This window comes from Pipistrellus hanaki, assembly GCF_964339955.1.
Source record: "Pipistrellus hanaki genome assembly, chromosome: 4".
Taxonomy (NCBI): Eukaryota; Metazoa; Chordata; class Mammalia; order Chiroptera; family Vespertilionidae; genus Pipistrellus; species Pipistrellus hanaki.
In genome coordinates this window covers 37,258,200-37,274,258 of record NC_140506.1, presented here as the reverse complement: position 1 = coordinate 37,274,258, position 16,059 = coordinate 37,258,200, and the positions used below count along the sequence as shown (strand labels likewise).

General features: G+C 34.3%; 1 protein-coding gene across 1 annotated transcript in view; it reads left to right on the top strand.

Annotated features, from left to right (window-relative positions):
- AP3B1 (adaptor related protein complex 3 subunit beta 1) overlaps positions 1-16,059 on the top strand; it is a 180,623-nt gene that overhangs the window by 53,761 nt on the left and 110,803 nt on the right. Inside the window, exons 8-12 of the mRNA XM_084881262.1 lie at positions 6,448-6,603; positions 10,537-10,634; positions 11,269-11,323; positions 11,412-11,483; positions 14,804-14,866. Coding sequence (XP_084737388.1) covers positions 6,448-6,603; positions 10,537-10,634; positions 11,269-11,323; positions 11,412-11,483; positions 14,804-14,866 — 444 coding nt within the window. The remainder of the gene's footprint in view (positions 1-6,447; positions 6,604-10,536; positions 10,635-11,268; positions 11,324-11,411; positions 11,484-14,803; positions 14,867-16,059) is intronic.

Genomic DNA, 16,059 nt, shown 5'->3' with positions numbered 1-16,059 from the left:
AAAGTTGACTGATCAACCAGTCACTATGACGTCCACTGACCACCAAGGGCAGACTCTCCAACTGGTAGGTTAGCTTGCTTCTGGGGTCTGGCTAATCAGGACTGAGTGAGACAGGCCAGACATGCCCTGGAACCCTCCTATAGTTCCTCCCTGGCTGGCCAACCTCCCGCATCCCTCCCTGGTCCCGATTATGCATTGGTGGGGTCCCTTAGCTGGCCTGCGCCTTCTTGCAATCTGGGACCCTCAGGGATGTCAGAGAGCTGGTTTCAGCATAATCCCGAAGGCCAGGCCAGGGACCCCACTGATGCATGAATTCGTGCACCGAGCCTTTAGTTTTTAAAATAAGTTTCTTTAGCTTTTTAGAGATATGTATAAAATATGAACTATCAGAACACAAAATTCATATATTGAACATAGTTCTTGATTAGCAGGTTTTTGAAAATACAAAGGCACTTTAGGAAAGGGTTCAAAACTCCACATTTAGGTCTTGTCTTAAAGGATCTAAGTGTTAGAGATAATTATTTTTGTTGAATTTTAATTTTTTTATGGGTTAAGTTTTGTTTTGTTTTTTGGTAAATTTGCTTTGTTTCTTGCTAGTGGACTATTTTTTAATCTTACTATTCTATGGAACTTTAAAAAAAAAAACAAAATAGTGAAGAGTTGTGATAGAATCATGCTTTACAATGTGAATAAAAAATTTTTGTACACTCTTTCAGGCAGCTGTTGATGAAGGGTTCAATGTGCAATTTAATGGGAAACTATGGACCATGTGCTGATGATATTGAAATGAAGCCTCCATTAGTTACAAAGCATTCATTTTAAAGATTCCTTATTCTTTTTGTTTTTATTTTTTTTTAATTCACATACTTTTAATGAGATTATTGCCTTTGCATACATTTTTTAAAAATTAAACTTTTATTGTTGAAAGTATTATATGTCTCATTTTCCCCCCATTAACTGTGTTCCCTGCTTCTCTCCGACCTTCAACCTATTGTCTGTGTCCATGGGTTATGCATATATCCATGCAAGTTCTTTGGTTTACTTCTTTCCACCCACTCACCTCCACCTTCCCTCTGAGATTCCACAATCTGTTCCATGCTTCTATGCCTCTGGATCTATTTATTTCTTATTGGAACTATTAAAACTTATGTTGACTCCTAAAATCAGAGAGTTAATACAATCAAATCTATTCCATTAGTGCGGGCTGAAATTGTAAGTTCATGAGGTATAACTCATAAAGTTAAAACTCTCTGACTGAATGAGAACCACTCTAAAATGCATTCTGCTTAACAAAAAGCAATGATTTTCCATCTTTAGATGGAGAGCAGTTAGTTTTCATATAATTGGGACTCTTCTTTTTGATGCCGTAGAACCTTTAGGCCTAAAATTCAACATGAATATATTTTATTTCAGAGAAATTTGCCTTTTGTAGATTATTCAGATATCTCAGTTGCAAAAATTTGGAAACCCCTGCATACTGAAAACGTGTTTTTTATATTCTGGAGCTGAACATATAGTCATAAGAAATGAGAAGTGTTGTGGGCAATTGAACACTGCATTTTCATAGTGGCTCAACACAAAGTTACTGGACACAGGTGTTTTTGTAATTGTGATGTATTGAGGGAGATTCAGTGTTCAATGGTCCTCAAACCCACACTTCTACCTGTGTGGTACAGTGGTCACTGGGCTATGGTATAAAACATGTAAAGTGAAGAGCATAGCGGTTACCTCACAGAAGGAAAAAATGTCTCCAAGCCAGTATTCATATCCTTGGTGTGTGTTTTTTATATAGACTCAGTTTTGGGGGAAAGAGATTTTTTTCTTTAATTTTTCTTTACAAAAAATATTAAATTTAAAATTTTATTACACATGACATTTTTCTACTGAATGTATTTCTCTCATAAGGTATACTACTCATATTGAATAGCTATTTTAATTAAGTTATTATGATCATGCTAATCACCTACCTACTTTGGTCTTGTCAGGGACATCTAACCCAGTGTCAGGTGTACTACCAATATATTGCTGTGGTATATATGAACTTAATGTTTGTGTCTCCTGAAACCTATTCATTGAAGCCATAACCTACTGAATGGGAGAAGATACTTACAAATATACATGTGATAAAGGGCTATCCAAAATATATAAAGAACTCATACAACTTAATAAAACCCCCAAAACCAACAACAAACAATCTAAAGTTTGATATTTTAGATAATTTCTTTCTTTCTTTTTTTTTTTAATCCTTATACAAGGATATGTTTTCATTGATTTTCTTTTTTTTTTTTTAAGAGTGAGGAAAGGGGGGAGAGAGACTGAAAGAGAGAAAACATCAAGGTGAGAGAGAAACACTGATTGGTCTCCTCCGTAAACACCCCAACTGGGGATTGAATCCACAACCTAGGTATGTGCCCTGCCTGGGAATTTTGGTATATAGGACAATGCTCCAACCGAGTCACCAGGCCAGGACTTAGATATTTATTTTAATGTTATAATAATAAATATGTATAAATAGATTTTATGTGATTTACTCATTTTTTCTCTTAGTTTTATTTATTAAAACTTAATTTTTAATAACTGTAGATTTATATGCAGTTATAAGAAACTAGAAGCCCGGTGCACAAATTCATACACCAGTGGGGTCCCTCAGCTTGGCCTGCAGGATTGGGCCAAAACTGGCTCTCCAACATCCCCTGAGGGTCCCGGATTGCAAAAGGACACAGTCCAGGCTGAGGAACCCCCACTGGTACACGATCGAAGCCAGGGAGGGATGTGGAACATTGGCCAACTGGGGAGGGACCACAGGAGGACTTCAGGGCGTGTCCAGCCCCTCTCTCTCAGTCTTGATTGGCTGGACCCCAGCAGTAAGCTAACCTAATGGTCGGAGCGTCTGCCCCCTGGTGGTCAGTGCACATCATAGTGAGTGGTTAAGTGGCCTTAGCATATCATCAGCATATTATGCTTTGATTGGTTGTATGGACAACTGGATGACTGGACACTTAGTATATTAGGCTTTTATTATATAGGATAACACAGAGATACTTGGTGTAACATTACTCATTTTCCTCCAGTGGTAGCATCTTGGAAAGCTATAATTACAACCAGCATGTCGATACAGTCAAGATTCAGAACATTGCCATCACAAGAGTTCTTTATGGTGCCATTTTATAACTAAACCCATTTTCCTCCCTGTGCTTAACCTTGCAACCCTTAATCCCTAGCAACCACTAATTGTTTCTCAATCTCTATAATTTTGCCATTTCAGAAATGTTATATCAATGGAATTATATAGTATGTAACCTTTTAGAGTTAATTTTTTTCTTTCAGCATACTTCTCTGGAGATTATTCAGTAATATGTTTTTTTATTGTATTTATGAGTGGTATCAGTAATATGTTTCTTATTTATGAGTGGTATTCTGAGGCATAGATATTTAACCAATTGTTTAACCATTCATCCATTGAAGGACATCTGGGTTGTTTCCATTTTGGCTAATAAGAATAAAGCTGCTGTGAATATTTTGTGTGCAGGTTTTTGTATGAGAATAAATTTTCAGTTCCAAGTGATAAATGCCCAAGAGTGCAATTACTGGGATATACAGTAATTACAGGTTTAGTTCTGTAAGAAATTGCCAACCTGCCAGAGTGACTGTAACCTTTTTTATTCTTACCAGCCATTTCTGAGTAATCAGTTTCCTCTATGTCCTCACCGTCATTTGGTCTTGTCACTACTTTTTAAATTTAAATGGAGCCATTCTGATAGGTGTGTGGTGATATCTTGCTCTAGTTTTAATTTGCATTTCCCTAATAGCTAATGAAGTTGATTATTTTTTCATGTTTGCAGGTGGGATTTTTTTTTTCTTCCATTTTTATATCTCTTTGATGAATAGTTTGTTGATATCTGTATTAGTTTTCTAGAGCTGCCATAACAAAATACCACAGAGTAGGTGGCTCAATCAACAGAAATCTATTTCTTATCATTCTAGAGGCTGGAAGTCCAGTATCAAGGTGTTTGCAGATTTGGTTTCTCTTGAGGCCTCTCTCCTTGGCTTATAGATATTTTCTCTCTGTGTCCTCACACTGTCCTGTCCTGTGGAATCTCAGAAGTCTGACAGCCCTCCTTTATTTTGTCCTGTCTCTCCTCTCTAGTCCAATTGGCAGTGTCTCTGCGAGTAAAATTCCATCTCTATTAAATCCATGAGTCGTACCCATGATCTCTTTTATCAAATTATTTTCTATACATACCCTTGGCCTTCTTTTCTGAAGACTTCTTCTTGATTTTTGCCAAAAAGATATGCTGAGAAACTTCTAAATCTTCAAGTTCTGGCTAACTTTTGCTTAATTTTTCCCCCCAATTTATCTTTCTCATGTTACGTAAGTAACAAGGTGAAATAGGCTGACCTTTCAACCTTTTGCTTAGAAATCTCCTCAGCTAAATATTCAAGTCTATCACATTTAACTTATACTTTTCACAAAACACTATAACATAATTCAGCCAAGTTCTTTGCCACATGAATTGCCTTTCCTCCAGTTTCTAGTAACATTTTCCTCATTTCCATCTGAAACCTCATGAGAATCAACTTTCACATCCATATTCCTCCAACAGTCTCTTCAAGGCAATTTTGGTTTTTTAAACATGCAAATCAAAATTGTTCTAGCTTCTACCCATTACCAAGTTTTAATGCCACTTTGACATTTTTAGGTATTTATTACAGTAGCTCCCCACTTCTCAGATGTTGGGATTTACTGGTTTGTTTGTTTTTTTCCCATCTATTTTGAGATCCTTTGGGCTCTTGGAATTAAAATCTATTTTTGATTGAACATGGAAATTGTGGGTATTATGAAATTCTTGATCTTATTCAAACTGGGGTAAGTACCTTATTATTATTGCCAGGTCATGGTACCTTTCAAGTCCTCCCCCCCCTCCTGTCCCCCCGCCTCCAGCCTCCATGGATTGTCACAGAGGTTGTGGTTGTTATTGTTATTGTGAGTGAATATGTGATTTCTGGCTCCTCACTAATATTTTCCCAATAGCTCTTTGTCTGTGGGGAATAGAAGTGCTTTATATTTGTATACATGTATCTGCCACTAACACCACAGAGTGGTGTGTCCTTGTTACCACTGGGTGCTGCAGATGCTGAGTGTGAGGAGGGATAAGGTCACCTCCTTATTTATAGGTGAGCTTGAATGTCCAAGCTCCCCACTTGGTCTCCACTGAACCATTGGGCTGTCTCACTTAACTTCTGGTGGGAATTGAAGTCTCAGTGCTGTCTTGTTCTTTTCTGGTACCACCACAGTGGGATGATTGGGGCATCTCATTTCAGCCGGTGAGGGTCAAAGTCTACTCTCTTCCTTTCATCCTTTGCAAGATGAGGATAGGTATGGGACCATGGTATTTTCTCTAGTTTTGGTTGCAGCAGAGCAGTTATTTTCTAAAAAAAAAAAAAGTTATTTTCTTGCTGGACCATCCATTTCTTGGTCCTTTGTAAACATAGGGCAGGCTTTTGGAAGATTTTTTTTTTTTAATTTATTCTTATTGGTGTTTCTGGGTTAACTGCTTCTCTAGCACCCAGTCTTAAATATGAGATAAAAATGAAAGCCTAATGAACTCACTATAGTTATCTTTTGGGTGCTGAGTTCTCTACTCACTCTTCTGATCTCTGCCTTTCCTTTTTTAAATGCTTGTTTTATATATATAATATCTTTGGTTTCTGGTAGTACTTTGTGAGAAGAATGGGGAACAGTATATCTACTTCATTCTTTCAGAATTAGAAAGTACATTTCAGAAACTTGATAATAGAAATTACCTCTAAATAGTAGTTGAATTGGACCCAGATAGATATTATTATTTTTAAGACTAAATGCCTATAGACTGATATTAGTGTCTAAGATAATAAAGACTTCAAGTATAAAGGACAAAACAGAATAAACTATTATGGATATACCTAAAGCTCAAACTGAGTCTTTCTTGACAACATAAGGACCTATTTAATCACTAGTTGTAAACCTGTCAAGCTTTATTATGATTTCTTTTATATGTGTTGAGTTAAAAAATTATCCTTTTTTTCCTGATCCTTTGATCCAATTACAGAGTGGCTGGTAATTTATAGAAACAGTTTTCAGGTTTTAGGTAGTCTCATATTGTTGGCTTTGTTAGAATCTAATTGCCAAATTTCTCCCTTTGAGTAGTAGTAGCTATGGGTTTTTCTTTTATGGGGATTTAATATTTTTTAGTTTTCCTGTATAAAAGAGTATCATTTATATCACTAAGGAACAGTTATTGTGTTAAGACCTTCATATAAGTAATAAGTATTTTGAAATCACCTCAACAGTTATATTGCATAGTAAAATATTATCATTATTGTAGAAATTTTTTAAAATTTTCTTTTTGCCATGTTTGGGCTGTTCAGGGTCTGAACTAAACATGGTTTTGGATTTCTTTCCTGTAGGATGATGGTCTAGAGGACAACGAAAAGAATTTCTATGAGTCTGATGAGGAACAGAAAGAAAAGGCTGAGAACAGAAAGAAGCCTTATACTATGGATCCAGACCATAGACTTTTAATTCGGAATACAAAACCTTTGCTTCAGAGCAGAAATGCAGCGGTATGTTAACATACTTATAAGAAATAATTCTCACAGATTTCTTTTTAAGATATGGCTAAAAGTATGTAAGTTGGGTGGGTAAACAAGTCTTTATATTTGAGTGTGCTAATGGAGCATTTGCTTATTTCTTTATATAAAGTTTTGATGATATTACTTTGTTTGATAGTTGTATACCTATTAGACTTGATTAACTAGTACTTTTCTGTGGTTTTGTTAATTGGTTTTCCTAAGATACGAGCTCAAGGTGTTTCAGAACTGACTGGAAGACTCTGTGTTTCTCTATTGCTAGTTTGTAGTTGTAGGTACTTGATGTGATATCAGTCTATATTTGTATTTACCTGATAAAAAGTACCTAGCATAATGCCTTATACATAGTAAATTTTAACTGGTAGAAATAACTATTAAAAATAATCTGTAACTGTACCCTAATTTTTTATTTTACTTTGGTTTAACCTTTTTATTTTAAATAATTCTTTATTTTTAGAATATACATGCACAGTAGAAGATTAGAAAATGCAGACTAGCAGAACTAAAAACAAAGAAACATCACTTCCCCATCACTAAGAACTCATTATCACAATATCTTAATGTATTTTGTTCCAGATCTTTTTTCTGCATAAATAAACATATATTATCATGTATGTATGCCTATACACATATATATTTTTAAATCAAGATAGAAATCATACTGTATGTAGTATTTTTAACCTGTTTGTTTTCTAGTCAGTTCTCTCCACCTTTCTATTTCAATGAAGTTTCATCTCATTTAATACCAATTTATCTGAAATTATCTTTTACAAGTGATTCATCTAAACTGGCAAAATATATCTGCTACATTTCACACTTGCTTGTTATCTCTTTTAAACTTCTCAATTCTTGCAGGATGTTCTTCTGTATTTATTTGGTTGATTCCTATATAGAGTGCTACTTAATTTTTTCTTCCATACCTGCATTTCCTATTAACTAGAAGTTATAGCTAAAGGCTTGATGGATTCAAGTTAAACATTTCATCGGGTCTAGTAATAATTAATGTCGTTTTTAAACATTCGTTTAAAATCTTGCTTGGCGTTGACTTGTATTGACATAACCTTCAAACACGTGGTATCTACAGAACGTGTGAAGTGCAATTAACAAGTTTTGCTTGAAAAAGTTTGTGTTTGGTTTGGTTTTTGTTGCAAAACTAGGGCTAAGAAGATGGCAGATGAAGAGCATATTCGGCACTGCATGCTTTACGAGTTCCAATTAGGAAGAAAAGCAAGTGAGGCTGCAAAAAACATCTGTAGTGCTCTTGGTCAAGATGCAGTTAGCGCCAGAAAATGCCAGCGTTGGTTTGAGAAATTTCGCGAGGGAAATTTTTCGTTAGATGACAAGAGTGGTCGAGGCCATGTGTCCAATTTTGATCAAGAAGCTCTTCAAGTTCTTTTGGTGCAAAATCCTCAAATTACCCAACAACAGCTTGCAACAACTTTAAATTGTTCACAAAAAACAATTTCCAATCAATTGCGTGCACTTGGCAAAGTCCAAAAGTTTGGAAAATGGGTTCCTCATGAGTTGACCGACAACAACCGTAATCAAAGAGTCACAATTTGCAGTTCGCTCCGCCGTTTTAGAGCAAATTGTTACCGGAGATGAAAAATGGATGCTGTATGTTAATTTGAAAAGGCGGCCTCAATGGTTGGACAAAAATGAGGCTCCGCAGCCCACGCCAAAACCTGACTTGCATGCGAAAAAAGTGATGTTGTGTGTTTGGTGGAATTTTAAAGGAATTCTTCATTATGAACTTTTACCATCTAACCAAACCATTACAAGTGCAGTGTATAGTGCCCAACTGGAAAGGTTAGCCCAAGCTTTAAGAGAAAAAGAACCCGCGCTGATTAATCGGAAGGGCGTAATTCTTCACCACGATAACGCACGACCGCATACTGCAAGAATCACTGCTGAAAAACTGCGCCAGTTGGAATGGGAAGTTCTTCCTCAACCTGCATATTCTCCTGATATTGCTCCTTCCGATTACCATTTGTTTCGTTCTTTGCAAAACTTTCTTCTTGGAAAAAAATTTAATAATGAAGAATGCCTCAAAAATGCATTGACCGAATTTTTTGCATCAAAATCACAAGAATTTTACAACAGAGGGATTAAAATGCTTCCTGAGCATTGGGCACAAGTAGTAAAAAACAACGGCAACTATATTGTTGATTAAATTTTGTTGTATTGTTTAAATAAATTCGATTTAAAGTATTAGAAAACGACATTAATTATTACTAGACCTAATATTAAAATTTTTCAACTAAAATATTGTTATGAATTATTCCCTTCAAATAGCAAAAACTTTGAAAATGAAGAATTTCATGTCAATCACTTTGTTTTTTGATGCTTGAGAATTTAGAGTATGAGCTTTGTATATATGTGTTAGTAATTAGCAGACAGTTTTATCGTATACTTAGTAATTTAGTTTTTGAATCATTATTAAATAACCATGCATAGTAATAAAAAATTATTGTTTTACTAATGTTGTAAATATGCTTGGCCAGATGGTTGTGAAGTAGCTGTTACTTGCCACCTAAAACTCTAGTTTATAATTGACCTACTATTAATTTAACTTTATCTTGGAAGTTGATTTTGTAGTGCAAATACTGACCAAAAAATGTTCTTGAATGGTGAAACATATTATAGAGGTAGATTGTACTTGTTGTCCCAGTATGTTCTGGTTCCCTGGTTCCCTGCTTATTTGGTTATGTATCAAGTAGAAGTGGCTAAATTTCTGTTCCGTATGTTTTGTTATCCTGCTTATTTGTGTGTGTGTGTGTGTGTGTATATATATATATATATATATATATATATATATATATACACACACATATATATATACACACATATATATACATATATACATATATACACATATACACACACACACACACACACACACACACACACACACACACACATATATATATATATATATATATATATATATATATATATATATATATGGCCTAGTGCATGAAAATTCATGCTCTTGGGGCGGTCCCTCATCCAGGCCTGCACCATCTCCAATCCAGGACCCATCGGGGAATGTTCGACTGCTGGCAGTGGGACATCCCTCTTGCAATCTGGAACCACTGGCTCCTAACCACTCATTGGCCTGCCTGCCTGATCACCCCTAACTACTCTGCCTGCCGACCTGATTGCCCCTAACCACTCTCCCCTGCCAGCCTGATTGCCCCTAGCTGCTCTCCCCTGCTGGCCTGATTGCCCCTAACTGCTTCTGCCTTGTCCCCCGCCATTATGGCTTTGTCCAGAAGGACATCTGGAAGACATTCTGTCTGTCTGCTCTAATTAGCATATTACCATTTTATTAGTATAGATTAGTATAGATATGCATAGCCCATGGATACTGACAGTAGTTTGATGGAAGGCCTAGGAGGGGCAGGTGCAGGGTGGAGGGTGTCAATGGAAAAAAAAAAAAAAAAAAAGGAACATCTTTAATACTTTCAACAATAAAGATAATTTTCTAAAAAAATTAAAAAATGCTGTTATTTTAGAGGCTCTGAGGGAAAAGCTGCCTTTTGCTAGCTTGGTTACTGACAATTCTTGAATGGTTTATCACTTTATATCTACCTCCATTGTCAATTTGCCTTCTTTTTCTGTGTCTCTATAAGGAACTTTCATTGGATTCAGGGCCCACCCTAATTCAGTATGATCTCATTCTGATCATTACATTAATAATATCTGCAAAGACCTTATTTCCAGATAAGTTCACATTTGAGGGGCGGGGACACTAATTACCTGTTACAAAAGGTAACATATTCATTGTATTTTATAGGGATTTTATAGGAGTTAAAGGAAATAATATATAAGAATGTTGTTTGAAACTGTAGTGTGCTCTAATGTTCATAGTTCTGATTGTTTTCTTGCTTTTGTTTTTTTTAGGTGGTTATGGCAGTTGCTCAGCTGTATTGGCACATATCACCAAGAGCTGAAGCTGGCATTATTTCTAAATCACTAGTGCGTTTACTTCGTAGCAGTAGGTAGGACATGGTTTTATGTACGTTTTCTTTTGTATTTCTTCAAAAAGAATACTTGAACAAATAAAATGTATCTTTCATTTATCTCAAAGTTTATGATAAATATTGAATTTTTGAAACCTCAAGCCCAAATAGCCCAAAGGAATTAAAAGTATCTTTTGGCCCGGCTGGTGTGGCTAGGTGGTTGAGTGTGGACCTATGAATCAAGAGGTCATGATTCAGTTCCTGGTAAGGGCACATGCCCAGGATGCGGGCTCAATCCCCATAAGGAGACATGCAGGAGGCAGCTAATCGATTCTCTCATCATGATGTTTCTCTGGGCAGAATTGACACAACAAGTTTATATGAGCTCTGCAGTCATGTTTCATCAGGCCTAAGAATGCCTTTCTTGCATGTGTTCAGAGCAGCTACAGTATTGGCTTTACATCTTAGGATGAATCTAATGTAATTTATTAATCATTTGTAGGGAAATGCACTTTAAAATAAGGCACAAATATCTACAATTTATTGAAAACTTTTCAATATTATATTTGAGTTCCATTTAGTATGAAACTTACCACTAATTCCTTTTCTTTAATGTAGTTAAAGATATTTCATTGGAAAATATACACAGTGAAAATTCTTGTTTAATTTTTAGGGAGGTGCAGTATATTGTCCTACAGAACATAGCAACTATGTCAATTCAAAGAAAGGTATGTACATTGTGAGTACGTAATTTAAGAGAGAAATGAATGCATTAGTACCATTAAATGTATTTACATATTTATTTTTGTCATTTAGGGTATGTTTGAACCTTATCTGAAGAGTTTCTATGTTAGGTCAACTGATCCAACTATGATCAAGACACTTAAGGTAGGCATGTTCTTATTTTTCAGATACTCTAATATGTGTTTTCTTTGAAGATACCACTATAGATTCTAGCATCTGTAAAATGGGAATCTGTTTTTTTAAAAATACCCATCATTTAGGGATTTTCTTTATACTTCCTAAACTACATTATTATATTCTAGGTGTACTAGTTAATAATGTGGATTTTATAATAAAAGAAAACACATTAATTTCAAGAGAAACATCAAAAGTGCTTTATGTAAAGTAATATCCATTGCTAGTTACACATTTCCCCCATCTTTAGGTAATTTGTGGATACCGTCCCAATATAACTTTTCTTGTTTTGAGGCAAACCATTCAGAGTTCAGATTTTCCACTTCTTTGTACGTTGAAGTGCTGCTCAGAAGTGCGTGTGCCATCAATCGAAACAAGTGGTAATCTGAAGGAGCAAGGTCTAGTGAATACAGTGATGGGTTAATACTTCCCAGGCAAGATCTTTTAACGTGTCTTTAACTGGTTTTGAAGTGTGTGATGGTGCGTGATCATGAAGCAAAATTACTTTGCTGAGTCTTTTGGCCCATTCTGGTCATTTCACCATCAAAGCTTGGTTCAAATTGATTATTTGTTGTTGGTAGTGATCAATATTAATGGTTTCACCTGGTTTTAGAAGCTCATACTACACCGCACCTTCCTGATCCCACCAAAGCAGAGCATTGTCTTCTTTCCAAAGCAATTTGGCCTTGTAGTCAATGTTGATGGTTGACCTGGATCAACCCATGATTTTGTACATTTGGGATTCTCAAAACAAATGCACTTTTCATCACCAGTCACAATTCGATGCAAAAAAGACTTTCTTTCCTGCTATGGAAGCAACATTTTACTGATGACTTTTTGGTTTTCCATTTGTCTTTCGTTCAGTTGATGTGGCACCCATTTTCCTTCCTTTAAAATCACTCCCATTCCTTGTAAATGATCGGAAATTGTGTGCTGAGCAACGTTTCACCTTTCTGCAAATTGTTTTTGAGTTTGACAAGCATCTTCATTCAATAATGTTTTTAATTTTTGGTCTTCAAACTTTTTCGGTTGACCTGGACGTTCTTTGTCTTTCACATAGAAATCATCACTTAAAAAGCGTTTAAATCAGTATTCACAGCATCTTGAAATGGAGCATGTTCACCATACGCTTCCGGGAGTATACAATAACCTTTTCTTCAAAATAAAGTAATGAATTAAAATTTTCCACAAATGCTCTTTTTTTTGGCATGAAATTTGACATTTTTTAAGCGTAAAAATATCTATGATGTTAATACATTCAGCAAATTTGACATATGAAGTTTTGAAGCTTGCTGTCAATACACCAAAATAGCATATGTATCCAATTGCATATATATCAACATATGTGTAACTCCCATCTATTGAAAAAAATCCACATTATTAACTGGTACACCTAGTATTAGTTACTGTGCTACATCTTTTTTAGATTTTATTTTTTAATTTTATTGATTTTTTACAGAGAGGAAGAGAGAGGGATAGAGAGTTAGAAACATCGATGAGAGAGAATCATCGATCAGCTGCCTCTTGCACACCCCCTACTGGGGATGCGTCTGCAACCAAGGTACATGCCCTTGACCGGGATCGAACCTAGGACCCTTCAGTCCGCAGGCTGATGCTCTAGCCACTGAGCCAAACCGGTTTCGGCAACTGTGCTACATCTTACTACAAAGTGAAAACATGCTGCCTATATCCTGAATAACTCACAGTATACTGAATGAAACAGATGTGTAAATAGATAATTTTAATAGTATGTGATATTATGGAGATTTGAATTGAGTGCTGTGAAAAAAAAAAAAAGTCTTCTCTGAAAGATTTAGAAAAACTTGTGAAAAAGATGATGTTTGAGTGGATTTTAAAATAATAACATTTTTGAGAATTTTGTAGTTGGTTAGTAGGTTGATTGGGAGTTTGTAGAGTTGTAAGTAGGAGATAGGCACAGTTCATGCTAACACAAGGGAATATAAGAGTTATTTTGAGGGAATGATAACTACAGTATAGAGTGTAGTTTGGATATTGCACTATATGGATTAAAACAATGTGATATTAAAACAGAAAAAGAAGTGGAATAGAGTGAAAACCTGGAAAATAGATCAATGTATATGAAAGTGTACTGTGTAATAGAGGAGTCATTACAAACCCATATGGAAAGGGTGGACAATAAATATTAGGATTATTGATTATTCACATGGAAACTGAGTTTAATCATAAGAAACTCTAAGACACATCCAAATGCAATGTGTGGTATTAAACTGGGTATTTTTATTATACATTATTGAGATAATTAGTGAAACTTAAATAGAGAGTATCAATCGCATAGATGTGATGTATCAATGTGAATGTCTTGATTTTCTTGGTTGTATTGTGGTCTGTAGGATATGTCCTTGTTTGTAGGAAATATGCATAGAAGTATTTGGGGACACTGTGATATCAAGTTGGCAACTATGGTCTCAAATGTTTCAGATAAAAAATAGTTATTTTTACCTTTTCTATATGTTGATACTGTTTTTTAAATTATACAGAAAAATTAAATGACCTCATCAAAATAAAATGAAAAGTCTAGCCATAATCTGGGAGAAAATATACCCAAACATATATCTGAAAAATGACTGATATTTAGAATATATAAAGAACTTCTACAATTTCTGCCTTTTAATTATAATATTTGTACCATTTACTTTTAATGTGATTATTGATATGAATGTGTTTATGTCTATATCTTTTGTGTTTTCTGTTTGTCCCATTTGTTCTCTGTTCCTTTTTTCCTTTTTCATTTTTTCCTTCAGATTAATTGGCTATTTTTTATGAGTAAAAACATCTTTTTAGTGAGCCTATTGGAAATGGACTTTTAATTGCATATTTCTTATAACTCTAAATCCAGAATAATTAAAATGTCTAAGAATTTGGGATTGTAGGATGAAGAAAACACAGTAAGGCAATTAATCTGGGACACAGAGGAATTACATGGAGGGCGGTAATTTTCTTAGTAATAGAAAAAAAAAGTCAAACTACCTTAAATTGTTTAAGTTAATTGGATATAAATTGTAAAGTTGGGACAAACAGTTAGGGAAAATGTTGGATTCTCTATTTTGCGATTATTTGTTAAGCACTTTTAAATATCTATATGTAGATGTAGGGAGACAAAATTCACTTGAAGGTTATAATGCTTCACAACATTTGTAACTGTGACTTCTTTTAAAAGCATAAGTTACCTTTCTATTAAATGCCTAGCCTTTATTAATTTCATCTTTTTTGTTTGTTTTAAAATGTTTACTTCTTTTTTTCTACTATAGCTTGAAATTTTGACAAACTTGGCAAATGAAGCCAACATATCAACTCTTCTTCGAGAATTTCAGGTTTGTATACAGTGCTAATTCTTGACATTTTGTGTTTGCTATGTTCATAGGTATGTTTTCTTATATTTTTTTGGAGTAAAATAGTGAATTTTTCTAAAGACTCTTATTTTTAGTTGAGGAAATTAGGTAATAAACTGGGTAACAGTTTTTAAATATAATTGATCTTTCCTAAGTGGAACTTAGAGATTTTCATTTGTTTAATATATTTCTTCAACAATTAATCATGTTCTTGCTACTATTTTCACTAAATTTGTAAGTTTTTAGATATTCTTAGATTTTTCCATTTGTCATTTAGACACATTTAAATGTATTATTCTATTTTGCATGTTAGATAAACCACAGTGTAAAATCTACAGCATGAGTATTTCATTGGAGCTTGGGATTTCAGTTGAATATTGGATTTTAAATTTTATTATATATATTATATGTAAATGTGCATGTTAAAAGTGCTTTCATCTCTGTAAAGAATAAAAGCTGTGCTTTTAAATTAGGAAAGTTTAACCAAATGAAATTCTTTTGGGCTATCATAAATTTTGTAAAAATCTTTTAATTTCCTGTTGTTAAATAATTGAATTATTTATTTTTAAGTTTGTATAAATATTTAGTTTACATTGTATCTTTAAAAATTATTTTTAAGAAAATCTATTTATTAAAAGTATGGTGTTTTGTTTTATTATAAACTGAATATTTATAAAGTCTTTATTGAAATGTCATTCACTGTAATTATTTTGGAGTTACTACTATTCAGATACTATTGTATTTTAAAAGTAAAATATTTCTGGAAGCATATAGGGTTTTTTCTTCCTCTTCTCCCAATTTTTAGATTTAGTGTCTCTGAAAAATCAACCCCCTTTTCCCCCATAAATTCACAGATGCTATGAATGAACTGAAATGATCTGAAACCTCCAAAGAGAGTTCTCATCCTATCTCAGCCTTGCACTTAAACCAATTGCTGTCTTTGGGTAACTGCTCCCCACTGTCTGTTTTGGAGTCATAAGCCACGGTAGCCACAAGTGAATGAATCTGGCTTGAAAATGTACCTCTTTTATAGGCATATTCTTTAAGTAAAAAAGGACACTAAATTTAGCTAAGTCATTAGTTCTTCCATTGTACTTATAGATGAGATTATGTATGCTGCAATTTTTGTATTGACAAAACTTAATATAATAGGCATTATTATATTATGTTTTGCT